The sequence below is a fragment of the Staurois parvus genome, unplaced genomic scaffold, assembly GCF_062004578.1.
Source record: "Staurois parvus isolate SC_StPar_1 unplaced genomic scaffold, SC_StPar_1.0 ptg002292l, whole genome shotgun sequence".
Lineage (NCBI taxonomy): Eukaryota > Metazoa > Chordata > Amphibia > Anura > Ranidae > Staurois > Staurois parvus.
Genome location: NW_028320088.1, coordinates 107,525 through 125,501, shown reverse-complemented (window position 1 = coordinate 125,501; position 17,977 = coordinate 107,525). Strand labels below are relative to the sequence as shown.

The following is a 17,977-nucleotide window of genomic DNA, read 5'->3' as shown; positions in this document are numbered from 1 at the left end:
CCATGGGGCACCTTTCTTCCTACTGACACCATCCATGGGGCTCCTTTCTTCCTACTGACACCATCGATGGGGCACTTTCATCCTACTGACACCATCGATGGGGCACCTTTCTTCCTATTGACACCATCAATGGGGCTCCGTTCTTCCTACTGACACCATCAATGTTGCTCCTTTCTTCCTACTGACACCATCAATGGGGCTCCTTTCTTCCTACTGACACCATCCCTGCCGCACCATCCCACGCTCTTACCGTAAAGATCTCTTCCTACAGCCGAGGGAAGAAATCTGCATATTTCAGAGAATGAACAAATTAAAGGGAAACTCCGGGCAGTGTTGGAATTCCGGTGACTGAGGTCCTCTTTAACATTCCCTCACCTGGTAGGGTGACTGACACCATGCCCCCCCCCCCCCCCCCCAGTGGGCATTTGACTGGTTGAGCGGCAGGGAAGGCAGGCTAAGTGTCAGTAATGAGGCGTGGGAGGTTCCATCATCTATTATTCATCAGGTAAACACCAAGGTTCCCATTACATTTAGCATTTTAAACAGGCGCATTAGAAGTGACACCGCTGGGCTGCTCTGGGGGGGACAACCGGTGTCAGCTATGCGTGTCGGGCCCCCCCCGTCTTGTCACCTTGCGGTGGTGATTCCATCTCTCATCAGCAGCAATCATCATCTCTCCGAAGGATCGTTCATATGATTTCCATGTTCCCCGCCGTAGCTTAATGTGCGCTTCAGGAGCCAACCTGAGATAAGTGACACCAATCAGGGAGACGGGAATGATTTCCAGGAGTCGTTCGTAAGAGAGCTCGGCTTTTTCTCCGTCTGAGTTTAATGTGGTTTTCATAGATTGAGCAGGGCTTTCGGTAGGTCTGTGGGCGGGACTGCAGCCTCTCTCATTGTTCCATCTTGGGAAGGTTCCCCCTGAAAAATAAAAATGCCTTCCCTGGGCCCCAGTGCTTCCAGGAGACTGAAAATGGGGTGTCAACAAGAATGGGGTGATAGAGAGATGTCAGCAGTGGGTCATTCTTGGGCTCAGGAGTTGGTGTTCCCAAACATGGGTGGCAACGTTACTCAGCATCATCAGAATAAAAGGCCTAGATTGATCCACTGGGAACATCTACAGGTTAGGCCAGAGTGCCCCTTTAAGTTGGGGCCTGGAGGGCTGGAGCACCGAACATCAGTGTTAGTAGGAAGAAAGGTGCCCCATCGATGGTGTCAGTAGGAAGAAAGGTGCCCCATCGATGGTGTCAGTAGGAAGAAAGGTGCCCCATCGATGGTGTCAGTAGGAAGAAAGGTGCCCCATCGATGGTGTCAGTAGGAAGAAAGGTGCCTCATCGATGGTGTCAGTAGGAAGAAAGGTGCCCCATTGATGGTGTCAGTAGAAAGAAAGGAGCCCCATTGATGGTGTCAGTAGAAAGAAAGGAGCCCCATTGATGGTGTCAGTAGGAAGAAAGGTGCCCCATCGATGCTGTCAGTAGGAATAAAGGTGCCCCATTGATGGTGTCAGTAGGAAGAAAGGTGCCCCATCATTGGTGTCAGTAGGAAGAAAGGTGCCCCATCATTGGTGTCAGTAGGAAGAAAGGTGGCCCATCGATGGTGTCGGTAGGAAGAAAGGTGGCCCATCGATGGTGTCAGTAGGAATAAAGGTGCCCCATTGATGGTTTCAGTAGAAAGTAAGGTGCCCCATCGATGGTTTCAGTAGAAAGTAAGGTGCCCCATCAATGGTGTCAGTAGGAAGAAAGGTGCCCCATTGATGGTGTCAGTAGGAAGAAAGGAGCCCCATTGATGGTGTCAGTAGGAAGAAAGGTGCCCCATTGATGGTGTCAGTAGAAAAGGAAAGGAGCCCCATTGATGGTGTCAGTAGGAAGAAAGGTGCCCCATCGATGGTGTCAGTAGGAAGAAAGGTGCCCCATCGATGGTGTCAGTAGGAAGAAAGGTGCCCCATCGATGGTGTCAGTAGGAAGAAAGGTGCCCCATCGATGGTGTCAGTACGAAGAAAGGAGCCCCATCGATGGTGTCAGTAGGAAGAAAGGAGCCCCATTGATGGTGTCAGGTAGGAAGAAAGGTGCCCCATTGATGGTGTCAGTAGAAAGAAAGGAGCCCCATTGATGGTGTCAGTATGAAGAAAGGTGCCCCATCGATGGTGTCAGTAGGAAGAAAGGTGCCCCATCGATGGTGTCAGTAGGAAGAAAGGTGCCCCATCGATGGTGTCAGTAGGAAGAAAGGTGCCCCATCGATGGTGTCAGTACGAAGAAAGGAGCCCCATCGATGGTGTCAGTAGGAAGAAAGGTGGCCCATCGATGGTGTCAGTAGGAAAAAAAAAGCCCCACTGATGGTGTTAGTAGGAATAAAGGTGCCCCATCAATGTTGTCAGTAGGAAGAAAGGTGCCCCATCGATGGTGTCAGTAGGAAGAAAGGTGCCCTATTTTTGTAAGCCTGCCATGGTGACCCTAATCCAACCGGAAAATCCAAAAACAGATTTAGGATCCCCCTTGAGTGTGTACCCAACTGTGCATCGCATTAAGGACACAACCTCCTTCTCCTTCAGGTGTCTGCGTGGTTCCTCCACAGATCTGCTCTCATGGATGAAATTTCTGTATGGTTTCTGGTTTCCCAAATTGCCTTTGATTTGTGCTTGTAGGGTGAATGGCATTGAGTGCGGTTGGCATGACTGCGTTGGTTGGATCATGTTTGGGTTTTGGTAGAAACGTTCCGAAACTGGGAGTGAGTTGGGTCTGGTTGGCAAGATTGTGTTTGATGGACCATATTCAGCTTCTGGAAGGAACATTTTCTCTAGTATCTCTAGTAGTATGGGGTGTCGGGGTGTCAGGTTTGAGTTGTTTTTTGTAGACAGGGGTGTTATTTTTTTGGTAGGCAGGGTTGTGTTGGGTTTGGTAGGAAGGGTTGTGTTGGGTTTGGTAGGTAGGGTTGTGTTGGGTTTGGTAGGCAGGGTTGTGTTGGGTTTGGTAGGCAGGGTTGTGTTGGGTTTGGTAGGAAGGGTTGTGTTGGGTTTGGTAGGTAGGTTTGTGTTGGGTTTGGTAGGCAGGGTTGTGTTGGGTTTGGTAGGAAGGGTTGTGTTGGGTTTGGTAGGCAGGGTTGTGTTGGGTCTGGTAGGTAGGTTTGTGTTGGGTCTGGTAGGTAGGGTTGTGTTGGGTCTGGTAGGTAGGGTTGTGTTGGGTTTGGTAGGCAGGGTTGTGTTGGGTTTGGTAGGCAGGGTTGTGTTGGGTTTGGTAGGCAGGGTTGTGTTGGGTTTGGTAGGCAGGGTTGTGTTGGGTTTGGTAGGCAGGGTTGTGTTGGGTTTGGTAGGCAGGGTTGTGTTGGGTTTGGTAGGCAGGGTTGTGTTGGGTTTGGTAGGCAGGGTTGTGTTGGGTTTGGTAGGCAGGGTTGTGTTGGGTCTGGTAGGCAGGGTTGTGTTGGGTCTGGTAGGCAGGGTTGTGTTGGGTTTGGTAGGCAGGGTTGTGTTGGGTTTGGTAGGCAGGGTTGTGTTGGGTTTGGTAGGCAGGGTTGTGTTGGGTTTGGTAGGCAGGGTTGTGTTGGGTTTGGTAGGTAGGGTTGTGTTGGGTTTGATAGGCAGGGTTGTGTTGGGTTTGGTAGGCAGGGTTGTTTTTGGTGTTGGTTGACAGAATTGTGTTGAAGTGTGTTGATTCTGGTAGACAGCCTTGTCTTGGGTTTTGGATGATAGGACCATCTTGGGTTTTGGGTTGCAGTATTGTGTTGGGTTCGGTAGGCACGATTGCTATGGGTTTTGGCTGTGTCACGTGTTGGTTAACAAGATTGTGTGGTGTTGAGAATAGTTGGCAGGATTTCTTGGGTGTTGGTTTGTAGGATTGTGTTGGGTTTTGGCTGGCAGGAATTGGTTTTAGTCGGTAGGATCGTGTTGGGTTCTGTAGGCACAATTGCTACGGGTTTTGACTGTGTCACGTGTTGCTTGACAAGATTGTGTGGTGTTGAGCATTTTTTGGGTTTTGGGTGGTAGGACCATCTTGGGTTTTGGGTGGCTGTATTGTGTTGGGTTCAGTAGGTTCGATTGCTATGGGTTTTGGCTGTATCATGTGTTGGGTTTTAGTTGGTAGGATTGTGTTGGGTCTTGGGTGGAAGAAACGTGTTGCGTTTTGTGTGGTAGGTCTGTGTTGGGTTTTAGTTTGTAGGATTGTGTTGGGTTTTGGGTGGCAGGAATGTGTTGGGTTTTAGTTGGTAGGATTGTGTTGGGTTTTGGGTGGCGGGAATGTGTTGGGTTTTGGGTAGCAGGAATGTGTTCAGTTTTAGTTGGTTTTGTTGGGTTTTGGGTGGTAGGATCATGTTGGGTTTTAGTAGGTAGGAGTGTGTTTTAGTTGGTAGGATTGTGTTGGGTTTTGAGTGATGGGAATGTGTCATGTTTTGGGTGGCGGGAACGTGTTGGGTTTTGGGTGGCGGGAATGTGTTTTTTTTTTTGGGTGGCGGGAATGTGTTGAGTTTTAGTTGGTAGGATTGTGTTGGGTTTTGGGTGGCGGGAACGTGTTGAGATTTTGGTGGCAGGTCTGGGTTGAGTTTTTGGTGGCAGGTCTGTGTTGGGTTTTAGTTGGTAGGATTGTGTTGAGTTTTGGGTGGCGGGAATGTGTTGAGTTTTAGTTGGTAGGATTGTGTTGGGTTTTGGGTGGCGGGAATGTGTTGAGTTTTGAGTGGCAGGTCTGGGTTGAGTTTTTGGTGGCAGGTCAGTGTTGGGTTTTTTGGGTTGGTAGAATTGTGTTGGATTTTGGGTAGCAGGATTGTTTCAGTTTTCGGTGTTCAGTCCTCGTGGCAGGTACGTGTGGTTTTGGAACCCATCCTCTCACTGGGCCTGTTTTGGAGGATCTCTATTAGGTCTTCAGCTGTCGAGATTATTTTGGGTTCAGTACAATTTAAGGAAGTATGTTTGAGTCATAGAATTAGGCACAATGTATTGTTTATAGAAAGACATTCTTGTCCTGTGAATTCGTTGTTCTAATTTCCACGAATCCTTTGTGATTGTTACACTGCTGTCTTGTGTTCATTTATATTGTTACCAATTTGAACAAAACACATTCCGTGTCCGATGTTCCTCAGGTGGTCGGTGGAAGTCAATTTCTCATTTCTGAAGCCTGTTCACTGGCCGGCCCTGCTTGTTCTTTTGGGTTATGGATGAGGAACGAATTAACAGAGCAGAGAAAGGCAAGACCACGGCTCCCTCGCATTGTTCAACAAGAACGGGTTAATTGCCAGCGAACGGAATGTCATTCGTTGTCAGCATAAAAAAAAAAAAAATGCAGAACAAAATAGAAGTGCTGAGGCTCTTGAAGGCTGAGAGCGTGTCGGGTCCCCCATGTTGTTGGAGAAAGACAAGTCTGAAAATTACGTACATGAGAAACTAATAAATGAAACTCTCTGACAAAGAGAATTAATGACACCCAGCTGTACGGCTGAAGCCGCAACAACTCGAAGCCGTTAAATTGCCTCCAAATTTCTCTAGCTGGCAGTCAATAACAGATTCACCTCCCGCACCTGGCCGGGTTGATGGCTCTCATGAACGACGAGTGCCCATCGTCGCTGGTTCCTTTGAAACCCGGCAGACGAATTACTGCATCTATTTATTGAAGGAATTATCGTCTTGTAAGACGAAGTTCTGCAGCCGTAGCACCAGGTTTTTGCTCATCTTACAGTAGTCTGTTGTTTTTCTCCTCCGGAATTGTAGCCATCGTAGTATGGACAATCCTCAGAAGTCAGTTCACAATTTGTGGCATTTTTCTTCAATCGCTACCACAACATGCCCACCAACAAACCAGAGTCTTATCCAAGCCATCAGGCAATTCGATCTCTGCTAGGGCGATCTTATATCCATAGGGCTGAAGTTTAGACAGCAGCTAGAAGGGGTGCAGATGGTTCGACTGCTCTGGGCTCATGGAGTCAGGGTCCCTCAGCAAAATTGGCCCCATCCCTTATCTACCAGCTGCTCTTTTACATCCTGTACAGAAAAATGCCGAATTCCTTTCCATGTCCTTTCCCCTAATCTTCTGCTTCACTCTGTAGGAAGCCTATTACCGAATTATCCATGGTCAACTAGATCAATGATCAACCAGATCCATGATTATTAATATTCATGATCAACCAGGTCTGTGATCATCCAGATCCATGGTCAGCTAGATCCATGGTCATTCTAGAGCTTGATCAACTAGGTCTGTGATCAACTAGGTCTGTGATCAACCAGATCCATGGTCAACTAGGTCTGTGATCAACCAGATCCACAGTCAATCAGATCCATGAACAACCAGATCTGTGGCCAACCAGATCCATGGTCAACTAGGTCTGCGATCAACCAGATCCATGGTCAATCAGATCCATGAACAACCAGATCTGTGGTCAACCAGATTCATGGTCAACTAGGTCTGTGATCAACCAGATCCATGATTATTAATATTCATGATCAACCAGGTCTGTGATCATCCAGATCCATGGTCAGCCAGATCCATGGTCATTCTAGAGCTTGATCAACCAGATCCATGGTCAACTAGGTCTGTGATCAACCAGATCCATGGTCAATCAGATCCATGAACAACCAGATCTGTGGCCAACCAGATCCATGGTCAACTAGGTCTGTGATCAACCAGATCCATGGTCAATCAGATCCATGAACAACCAGATCTGTGGTCAACCAGATCCATGGTTATCCAGATCCATTGTCAACCAGAATCAAGATCAACCAGATCCACAATCAACCTCGTCCATGATCAACCAGATCCACAATCGACCAGGTCCATGATCAATCAGATCCATGGTCAACCAGATCCATGGTCATTCTAGAACTTGATCAACCAGATCCATGATCAACCAGGTCTGTGGTCAACCAGATCCATGTATAACCAGATCCATGGTCAATCAGATCCATGAATAACCAGATCCATGAACAACCAGATCCATGGTCATCCAGATCCATTGTCAACCAGAATCAAGATCAACCAGATCCACAATCGACCTCATCCATGATCAACCAGATCCACAATTAACCAGGTCCATGATCAATCAGATCCATGGTCAACCACATCCATGATCCAGGCTGCCATATCCTCAGTTGTTGATTGGTCCTGGCGGCCGGTTCTCTCCTGCATGCAGGAAGAGGAGATGTAGTTCTATGGCTACTTCCATTAATTTCTTCTGGACCAATGAGATTCATGGTCATGGTCATGAGATTGTTGGTTTTCTTCAGAATTATGTTAGGCACGGTAATGCATTTCATTTGGAGCCGTGAGTTTGGCGGTCTACACATACAGTAGGTCCCAGAACCACTTGAGGTTACCACGTTAACGAATACTACTACAGAGTATTGGTGGTATTGTTAACGTGGTAACCTCAAGTGGTTTTGGGACCTATCACTGGAATATATTGTATTGGTTGCCGTAGCAATGTACATTGTGCCTGAGGTTTGGGGGTATCTTGAGGTTAGCGGTGTAGTCTTTTCAGGAAACTGGTGAAAGTGGGGTACCAAGATGGTGGAAGGACCGTGTTGCATACGCCTAGTCTGACTATTTTATTAGACCAACTTTTTTTGTGTGTTTCTTTCCCTCTTCCATGTTTCTGCTCCTCTTCCATGTTTCTGCTCCTCTTCCAGTCATCTACATCTGCTGCCCTCCGGACGACCTACGCCAACTCATGCTCCAAGCTTGGCGCCAAGGCCTGTGCTCCGGCGACTACGTCTTCTTCTACATCGACAACTACGGCGCCAGCCTCCAGGGCTCCACCTTCCCCGACTACCGGCGGCCGTGGTCCAGAGGCGACTCCGACGACGCCGACGCCATGGAGGCGTTTAAGGTAAACCAACCCAACTGGCCAACTTTGCAGCTTATTGGAAGGAAATCGGATGGAGGACTTTGCAGAGCTTTGGAGTTAATCCTCACACAGGCCCCGAGTAGCTTTGAGCTCTCCAGACTGGAATAAGTGTTCCGCTGAATGTTTGTGTGTCTAGGGCCCCGGGCCCTCCATATTTCCACACTTTGTGAGTCATGCGTTTTGACAGACGAAGGGATGCGGGGTATTGTCAGAGGAAGGGATGAGACGGAGTGCTTCCTTGAAGGCAGCCGAGGTCTCCGAGAGACAAGGCGGGAAATAATGGACGAGGGGAAGGTAGCGAGAAACGGAAAAAACGAGAAAATATTAGTGAGGAGCTCGGAAAGATGAGGAGAGTCTGCAGATATCTGTATACACGGTATATATATATATATCAATCGTATTCCATGATCATGAAATAAGGAACAGCAAGCCAAATGGAACGAGTCGCATCAAAAACCACCTTCAGGCCGGTGACACCATGACAACTCCCAATGTGACCGGCTGAATAAATGTCGGAGTCTTCCTTTAAGCTCACGTCGGTTCTCATCGATTATATGGCGGAGGATTTGTCGTAGTCGTCCCGCCGCAAGGGAGACGAGGAGAGACGCCATGACAGAAGGTGACCCTAGGCCTCCGCGACTGACAGTTCTGAAAATGGCATTACCATCCCCCCCCACACACACACACACTGAACTGGAACACCCTGTCACCCGTGACTTCTATGGAAGCAGCACTTAGGCTGATTGGGCCCCCCACAGATTCTGGCCCCCAGGTGGGAGCCGTCACTCAACGATGCTGTATATAGTTCTGTCTACATACTCCGCGGTCTGTATCCAATCAGGCGGACTGGAAGCAAAGGGTTAACTAAGCGGGGGGGCTGAGATTCCAGATATTTCTCTTTTTCTTTACCCTCTATCCCTCCATTGTACCCCAACCCAACCGTGTCGCCCTATTGTACCCCAGCCCGCCCTCCATCCCTCTATTATACCCCGATCCCTCCCTCCATCCCTCTATTACACCCCCATCCCCCCTCCGTCCCTCTATTATACCCCCATCCCCCCCCTCCGTCCCTCTATTATACCCCCATCCCCCCTCCGTCCCTCTATTATACCCCGATCCCTCCCTCCGTCCCTCTATTATACCCCGATCCCTCCCTCCGTCCCTCTATTATACCCCGATCCCTCCCTCCGTCCCTCTATTATACCCTGATCCCCCCCTCCGTCCCTCTATTATACCCTGATCCCCCCCTCCGTCCCTCTATTATACCCCCATCCCTCCCTCCGTCCCTCTATTATACCCTGATCCCCCCCTCCGTCCCTCTATTATACCCTGATCCCCCCCTCCGTCCCTCTATTATACCCCCATCCCCCCCCTCCGTCCCTCTATTATACCCCCATCCCCCCTCCGTCCCTCTATTATACCCCGATCCCTCCCTCCATCCCTCTATTATACCCCAGCCCGCCCTCCGTCCCTCTATTGTACCCCCATCCCCCCTCCGTCCCTCTATTATACCCTGATCCCCCCTCCGTCCCTCTATTATACCCTGATCCCCCCCTCCGTCCCTCTATTATACCCCCATCCCCCCCCCCCTCCGTCCCTCTATTATACCCCCATCCCCCCCCTCCGTCCCTCTATTATACCCCCATCCCCCCTCCATCCTCTATTATACCCCGATCCCCCCTCCGTCCCTCTATTATACCCCGATCCCTCCCTCCGTCCCTCTATTATACCCCCATCCCCCCTCCGTCCCTCTATTATACCCTGATCCCCCCCTCCGTCCCTCTATTATACCCCCATCCCCCCCCCCTCCGTCCCTCTATTATACCCCCATCCCCCCTCCGTCCCTCTATTATACCCTGATCCCCCCCTCCGTCCCTCTATTATACCCCCATCCCCCCCCCTCCGTCCCTCTATTATACCCCCATCCCCCCCCCTCCGTCCCTCTATTATACCCCGATCCCCCTTCCGTCCCTCTATTATACCCCCATCCCCCCTCCATCCTCTATTATACCCCGATCCCCCCTCCGTCCCTCTATTATACCCCGATCCCCCCTCCGTCCCTCTATTATACCCCGATCCCCCCCTCCGTCCCTCTATTATACCCCGATCCCCCCTCCGTCCCTCTATTATACCCCGATCCCCCCCTCTATTATACCCCCATCCCCCCTCCGTCCCTCTATTATACCCCGATCCCCCCCTCCGTCCCTCTATTATACCCCCATCCCCCCTTCCGTCCCTCTATTATACCCCCTCCGTCCCTCTATTATACCCCGATCCCCCCCTCCGTCCCTCTATTATACCCCCATCCCCCCTTCCGTCCCTCTATTATACCCCCATCCCCCCTCCATCCCTCTATTATACCCCCTCCGTCCCTCTATTATACCCCGATCCCTCCCTCCGTCCCTCTATTATACCCCCATCCCCCCTCCGTCCCTCTATTATACCCCGATCCCTCCCTCCGTCCCTCTATTATACCCCCATCCCCCTCCGTTCCTCTATTGTACCCCGATCCCCCCTCCGTCCCTCTATTGTACCCCGATCCCCCCTCCGTCCCTCTATTATACCCCGATCCCCCTTCCGTCCCTCTATTATACCCCGATCCCTCCCTCCGTCCCTCTATTATACCCCGATCCCCCTTCCGTCCCTCTATTATACCCCGATCCCCCCCTCCGTCCCTCTATTATACCCCGATCCCTCCCTCCGTCCCTCTATTATACCCCGATCCCCCCTCCGTCCCTCTATTATACCCCCATCCCCCCTCCGTCCCTCTATTATACCCCCATCCCCCCTCCGTCCCTCTATTATACCCCCATCCCCCCTCCGTCCCTCTATTATACCCCGATCCCCCTTCCGTCCCTCTATTATACCCCCATCCCCCCTCCGTCCCTCTATTATACCCCCACCCCCCTTCCGTCCCTCTATTATACCCCGATCCCCCTTCCGTCCCTCTATTATACCCCCATCCCCCCTCCGTCCCTCTATTATACCCCCACCCCCCCTCCGTCCCTCTATTATACCCCCATCCCCCCTCCGTCCCTCTATTATACCCCGATCCCCCCTCCGTCCCTCTATTATACCCCCATCCCCCCTCCGTCCCTCTATTATACCCCCCAATCCCCCCTCCGTCCCTCTATTATACCCCCATCCCCCCTCCGTCCCTCTATTATACCCCCCAATCCCCCCTCCGTCCCTCCATTATACCCCCATCCCCCCTCCGTCCCTCTATTATACCCCCATCCCCCCTCCGTCCCTCTATTATACCCCGATCCCCCCTCCGTCCCTCTGTTATACCCCGATCCCCCCTCCGTCCCTCTATTGTACCCCAATCCCCCCTCTGTCCCTCTATTATACCCCCATCCCCCCTCCGTCCCTCTATTATACCCCCATCCCCCCTCCGTCCCTCTATTATACCCCCCAATCCCCCCTCCGTCCCTCTATTATACCCCCATCCACCCTCCGTCCCTCTATTATACCCCCCAATCCCCCCTCCCTCCCTCTATTATACCCCCATCCCCCCTCCGTCCCTCCATTATACCCCGATCCCCCCTCCCTCCCTCTATTATACCCCGATCCCCTCTCCGTTCCTCTATTATACCCCCCAATCCCCCCTCCGTCCCTCTATTATACCCCCATCCCCCCTCCGTCCCTCTATTATACCCCCCAATCCCCCCTCCGTCCCTCTATTATACCCCGATCCCCCCTCCGTCCCTCTATTATACCCCCATCCCCCCTCCGTCCCTCTATTATACCCCCATCCCCCCTCCGTCCCTCTAATATACCCCCATCCCCCCTCCGTCCCTCTATTATACCTCGATCCCCCCTCCGTCCCTCTATTATACCCCCATCCCCCCTCCGTCCCTCTATTACACCCCGATCCCCCCTCCGTCCCTCTATTATACCCCGATCCCCCCTCCGTCCCTCTATTATACCCCCATCCCCCCTCCGTCCCTCTATTATACCCCCATCCCCCCTCCGTCCCTCTATTATACCCCCATCCCCCCTCCGTCCCTCTATTACACCCCCATCCCCCCTCCGTCCCTCTATTATACCCCCATCCCCCCTCCGTCCCTCTATTATGCCCCCATCCCCCCTCCGTCCCTCTATTATACCCCCATCCCCCCTCCGTCCCTCTATTATACCCCCATCCCCCCTCCCTCCCTTTATTATACCCCCATCCCCCCTCCGTCCCTCTATTACACCCCGATCCCCCCTCCTTTCCTCTATTATACCCCCATCCCCCCTCCGTCCCTCTATTATACACCCATCCCCCCTCCGTCCCTCTATTATACCCCCCAATCCCCCCTCCGTCCCTCTATTATACCCCCATCCCCCCTCCGTCCCTCTATTATACCCCCATCCCCCCTCCGTCCCTCTATTATACCCCCATCCCCCCTCCGTCCCTCTATTATACCCCCATCCCCCCTCCGTCCCTCTATTATACCCCCCAATCCCCCCTCCGTCCCTCTATTATACCCCGATCCCCCCTCCGTCCCTCTATTATACCCCCATCCCCCCTCCGTCCCTCTATTATACCCCCATCCCCCCTCCGTCCCTCTAATATACCCCCATCCCCCCTCCGTCCCTCTATTATACCTCGATCCCCCCTCCGTCCCTCTATTATACCCCCATCCCCCCTCCGTCCCTCTATTACACCCCGATCCCCCCTCCGTCCCTCTATTATACCCCGATCCCCCCTCCGTCCCTCTATTATACCCCCATCCCCCCTCCGTCCCTCTATTATACCCCCATCCCCCCTCCGTCCCTCTATTATACCCCCATCCCCCCTCCGTCCCTCTATTACACCCCCATCCCCCCTCCGTCCCTCTATTATACCCCCATCCCCCCTCCGTCCCTCTATTATACCCCGATCCCCCCTCCGTCCCTCTATTATGCCCCCATCCCCCCTCCGTCCCTCTATTATACCCCCATCCCCCCTCCGTCCCTCTATTATACCCCCATCCCCCCTCCCTCCCTTTATTATACCCCCATCCCCCCTCCGTCCCTCTATTACACCCCGATCCCCCCTCCTTTCCTCTATTATACCCCCATCCCCCCTCCGTCCCTCTATTATACACCCATCCCCCCTCCGTCCCTCTATTATACCCCCCAATCCCCCCTCCGTCCCTCTATTATACCCCCATCCCCCCTCCGTCCCTCTATTATACCCCCATCCCCCCTCCGTCCCTCTATTATACCCCCATCCCCCCTCCGTCCCTCTATTACACCCCCATCCCCCCTCCGTCCCTCTATTATACCCCCATCCCCCCTCCGTCCCTCTATTATACCCCCATCCCCCCACCGTCCCTCTATTATACCCCGATCCCCCCTCCGTCCCTCTATTACACCCCCATCCCCCCTCCGTCCCTCTATTATACCCCCATCCCCCCTCCGTCCCTCTATTATACCCCGATCCCCCCTCCGTCCCTCTATTATGCCCCCATCCCCCCTCCGTCCCTCTATTATACCCCCATCCCCCCTCCGTCCCTCTATTATACCCCGACCCCCCCTCCGTCCCTCTATTATGCCCCCATCCCCCCTCCGTCCCTCTATTATACCCCCATCCCCCCTCCGTCCCTCTATTATACCCCCATCCCCCCTCCGTCCCTCTATTATACCCCGATCCCCCCTCCGTCCCTCTATTATACCCCCATCCCCCCTCCCTCCCTTTATTATACCCCCATCCCCCCTCCGTCCCTCTATTACACCCCGATCCCCCCTCCTTTCCTCTATTATACCCCCATCCCCCCTCCGTCCCTCTATTATACACCCATCCCCCCTCCGTCCCTCTATTATACCCCCCAATCCCCCCTCCGTCCCTCTATTATACCCCCATCCCCCCTCCGTCCCTCTATTATACCCCCATCCCCCCTCCGTCCCTCTATTATACCCCCATCCACCCTCCGTCCCTCTATTATACCCCCATCCCCCCTCCGTCCCTCTATTATACCCCCATCCCCCCTCCGTCCCTCTATTATACCCCCATCCCCCCTCCGTCCCTCTATTATACCCCCATCCCCCCTCCGTCCCTCTATTATACCCCCACCCCCCCTCCCCCCCTCTATTATACCCCGATCCCCCCTCCCCCCCTCTATTATACCCCCATCCCCCCTCCGTCCCTCTATTATACCCCCATCCACCCTCCGTCCCTCTATTATACCCTCACCCCCCCCTCCGTCCCTCTATTATACCCCGATCCCCCCTCCCCCCCTCTATTATACCCCCATCCCCCCTCCGTCCCTCTATTATACCCCCATCCCCCCTCCGTCCCTCTATTTTACCCCCTTCCCCCCTCCATCCCTCTATTATACCCCCTTCCCCCCTCCGTCCCTCTATTATACCCCCATCCCCCCTCCGTCCCTCTATTATACCCTCATCCCCCCTCCATCCCTCTATTATACCCCCATCCCCCCTCCGTCCCTCTATTATACCCCCTTCCCCCCTCCATCCCTCTATTATACCCCCATCCCCCCTCCATCCCTCTATTATACCCCCTTCCCCCCTCCATCCCTCTATTATACCCCCATCCCCCCTCCATCCCTCTATTATACCCCCATCCCCCCTCCATCCCTCTATTATACCCCCTTCCCCCCTCCATCCCTCTATTATACCCCCATCCCCCCTCCATCCCTCTATTATACCCCCTTCCCCCCTCCATCCCTCTATTATACCCCCATCCCCCCTCCATCCCTCTATTATACCCCCATCCCCCCTCCATCCCTCTATTATACCCCCTTCCCCCCTCCATCCCTCTATTATACCCCCATCCCCCCTCCGTCCCTCTATTATACCCCCTATCTTGTCTCCATAGACAGAGGCTTACATGTGTCATATGAAGAATGTGATTGTGTAGATTCCCTCTTACATGTTGTCTCTCCTGGTCAGTCAGTGATGATTATCACCTACAAGGAGCCGGGGAACCCCGAATACTTTGAATTTCTGCAAGATCTGAGGAGCTACACCCCCAAATTCAACCACACGCTGGAGAGCACACTGGTAATCCATGTACCATCTTCTACATGTGTGTGTAGTCCATGTACCATCTTCTACATGTGTGTGTAATCCACGTACCATCTTGTACATGTGTGTGTAATCCATGTACCATCTTCTACATGTGTGAGTAATCCATGTACCATCTTGTACATGTGTGTGTAATCCATATACCATCTTCTACATGTTTGTGTAATCCATGTACCATCTTCTACATATGTATGTAGTCCATGTACCATCTTCTACATGTGTATATAGTTCATGTACCATCTTCTACATGTGTATATAGTTCATGTACCATCTTCTACATGTGTGTCAGGTTTGTGTATCATCTTCTACATGTGTGTGTAGTTCATGTACCATCTTCTACATGTGTGTCAGGTTTGTGTATCATCTTCTACATGTGTGTGTAGTCCATGTACCATCTTCTACATGTGTGAGTAATCCATGTACCATCTTGTACATGTGTGTGTAATCCATGTACCATCTTCTACGTGTTTGTGTAATCCATGTACCATTTTCTACATGTGTGTGTAGTCCATGTACCATCTTCTACATGTGTGAGTAATCCATGTACCATCTTGTACATGTGTGTGTAATCCACGTACCATCTTGTACATGTGTGTGTAATCCATGTACCATCTTCTACATGTTTGTGTAATCCATGTACCATCTTCTACATATGTATGTAGTCCATGTACCATCTTCTACATGTGTATATAGTTCATGTACCATCTTCTACATGTGTGTCAGGTTTGTGTATCATCTTCTACATGTGTGTGTAGTCCATGCACCATCTTCTACATGTGTGTGAGGTTTGTGCACCATCTTCTACATGTGTAGGGTCCGTGTAGTATCCTATACAGGTTTTGTACACCTGGCTTGGTTTCCAGAGTCCAGAGGCTTCAAAGAGTCTTGGGAGGGCAGAATCCTCTAATCCCGGGTCCATGTTTTATTGGGGACCAGCAGGCTGTGGGTACGGGTATGCACCCCCTTTATAATGAAGGATCTGGCCATGATTCAGGGCTCTACCTGGAAGCCAGGAGGTCCTCTGCCCAGAGGTCAGGGTGTAGGCCAGTAGAGTTGAGAGAGCGAGGTGCAATTTTCGTCATGTGTTGCTGTGTATCAGTCTGGAACAGGTATGGGCAACTGCGGCTCTTCAGCTGCTTCAGAACTACAAGTCCCATCATGCCTCTGCCTAAGGGAATCATGCTTGTAACTGTCAGTCTTGCAGTGCCTCCTGGGACATGGAGTTCTACAACAGCTGGAGCTCGGCAGTTGCCCATCCCTGGTCTGGAGGAACAGACACAAGGTCTAAACTTGAGGCCATGGCGATGCTACTGCAAGAAGCCGGGAGACTTGATACCAATTTTGGTTTTGTGGTGCTGGAAACCCCCTTCACGGGTAACCCTGTAAGTTCCTTTTTGGACTTCTCCTAAATAAAAGTGGTCCTCAACCCTGGCTGGTCTGTGCTCACTGGGAAGGTCTACACCTTGAATGGAATCCCCCAACATCACAAAACCTATCTCTCAGCCAAGCTTGGAGTTACTTTCCTTCTATCGGCTTCAGAATTGGCACCGCATTGGCCCTGGCTCCCCCTCGGCCTCCTTCGGCCATAGTTTGGTAAGTGCATTGCATGGACCCCGGGGTCACGGAGTATGTACGTCATGAGGAAAAGCCTCATTATCAGGCCTTGGGCAGAACACAGATACAATCTGGGACAGGATCCAGTGTCGGTCCGGAGTGTCACGCCATACAGAGAGCGTGCGTGCGTGTGCCAGGTGTTGGCGGGACTCGGAGGTGTCATTACCCGGGACTGAGAGCGTGCGAGGACAATGCCAGAGGAAGTATGTGTGCTGCCCTGCCAAGACTGGTGCCTCATGACCCCTTCCATCTTCTTCACAGATGAACACGGTGGCAGCGGCCTTCTACGACTCGGTCATGCTGTACGCCCATGTGGTCAACGAGACCCGAGCCAAGGGGGAGAGCATTAAAAATGCAACCGCCATCATCAGCCACATGTGGAACCGAACATACTATGGTAAGACAGTATGTGACAGGAAATATCTGCCCCTCTAGTGTACCCCAATCCCCTCTGCCCCTCTAGTGTACCCCAATCCCCTCCTCTGCCCCTCTAGTGTACCCCAATCCCCTCCTCCGCCCCTCTATTATACCCCAGTCCCCCCTCCGTCCCTCTATTATACCCCAATCCCCCCTCCGTCCCTCTATTATACCCCAATCCCCTCCTCTGCCCCTCTAGTGTATCCCAATCCCCTCCTCTGCCCCTCTAGTGTACCCCAATCCCCTCCTCTGCCCCTCTAGTGTACCCCAATCCCCTCCTCTGCCCCTCTAGTGTACCCCAATCCCCTCCTCTGCCCCTCTATTATACCCCAGTCCCCCCTCCGTCCCTCTATTATACCCCAGTCCCCCCTCCGTCCCTCTATTATACCCCCCAATCCCCCCCTCCGTCCCTCTATTACACCCCGATCCCCCCTCCGTCCCTCTTTTACACCCCGATCCCCCCTCCGTCCCTCTATTATACCCCGATCCCCCCTCCGTCCCTCTATTATACCCCAATCCCCCCTCCGTCCCTCTATTATACCCCAATCCTCCCTCTATTACCCCCCGATCCTCCCTCCGTCCCTCTATTATACCCCCATCCCCCCTCCGTCCCTCTATTATACCCCCATCCCCCCTCCGTCCCTCTATTACACCCCAATCCCCCCTCCGTCCCTCTATTATACCCTCATCCCCCCTCCATCCCTCTATTATACCCCCATCCTCCCTCCATCCCTCTATTATACCCCAATCCCCCCTCCGTCCCTCTATTACACCCCCATCCCCCCTCCGTCCCTCTATTACACCCCCATCCCCCCTCCGTCCCTCTATTACACCCCCATCCCCCCTCCGTCCCTCTATTATACCCCGATCCCCCCTCCGTCCCTCTATTACACCCCCATCCCCCCTCCGTCCCTCTATTATACCCCGATCCCCCCTCCGTCCCTCTATTATACCCCGATCCCCCCCTCCGTCCCTCTATTATACCCCCATCCCCCCTCCGTCCCTCTATTATACCCCCATCCCCCCTCCACCCCTCTATTATACCCCCCCATCCCCCCTCCGTCCCTCTATTATACCCCGATCCCCCCTCCGTCCCTCTATTATACCCCCCAAT

At 52.5% G+C, this 17,977-nt stretch overlaps 1 protein-coding gene across 1 annotated transcript in view; it reads left to right on the top strand.

Annotated features, from left to right (window-relative positions):
* The window catches only part of LOC149431327 (atrial natriuretic peptide receptor 1-like), an 88,196-nt gene that overhangs the window by 25,950 nt on the left and 44,269 nt on the right, over window positions 1-17,977 (top strand). The window contains exons 2-4 of the mRNA XM_089665661.1: window positions 7,598-7,797; window positions 14,698-14,808; window positions 16,708-16,843. Of these exons, the coding sequence (XP_089521787.1) occupies window positions 7,598-7,797; window positions 14,698-14,808; window positions 16,708-16,843 (447 nt within the window). The remainder of the gene's footprint in view (window positions 1-7,597; window positions 7,798-14,697; window positions 14,809-16,707; window positions 16,844-17,977) is intronic.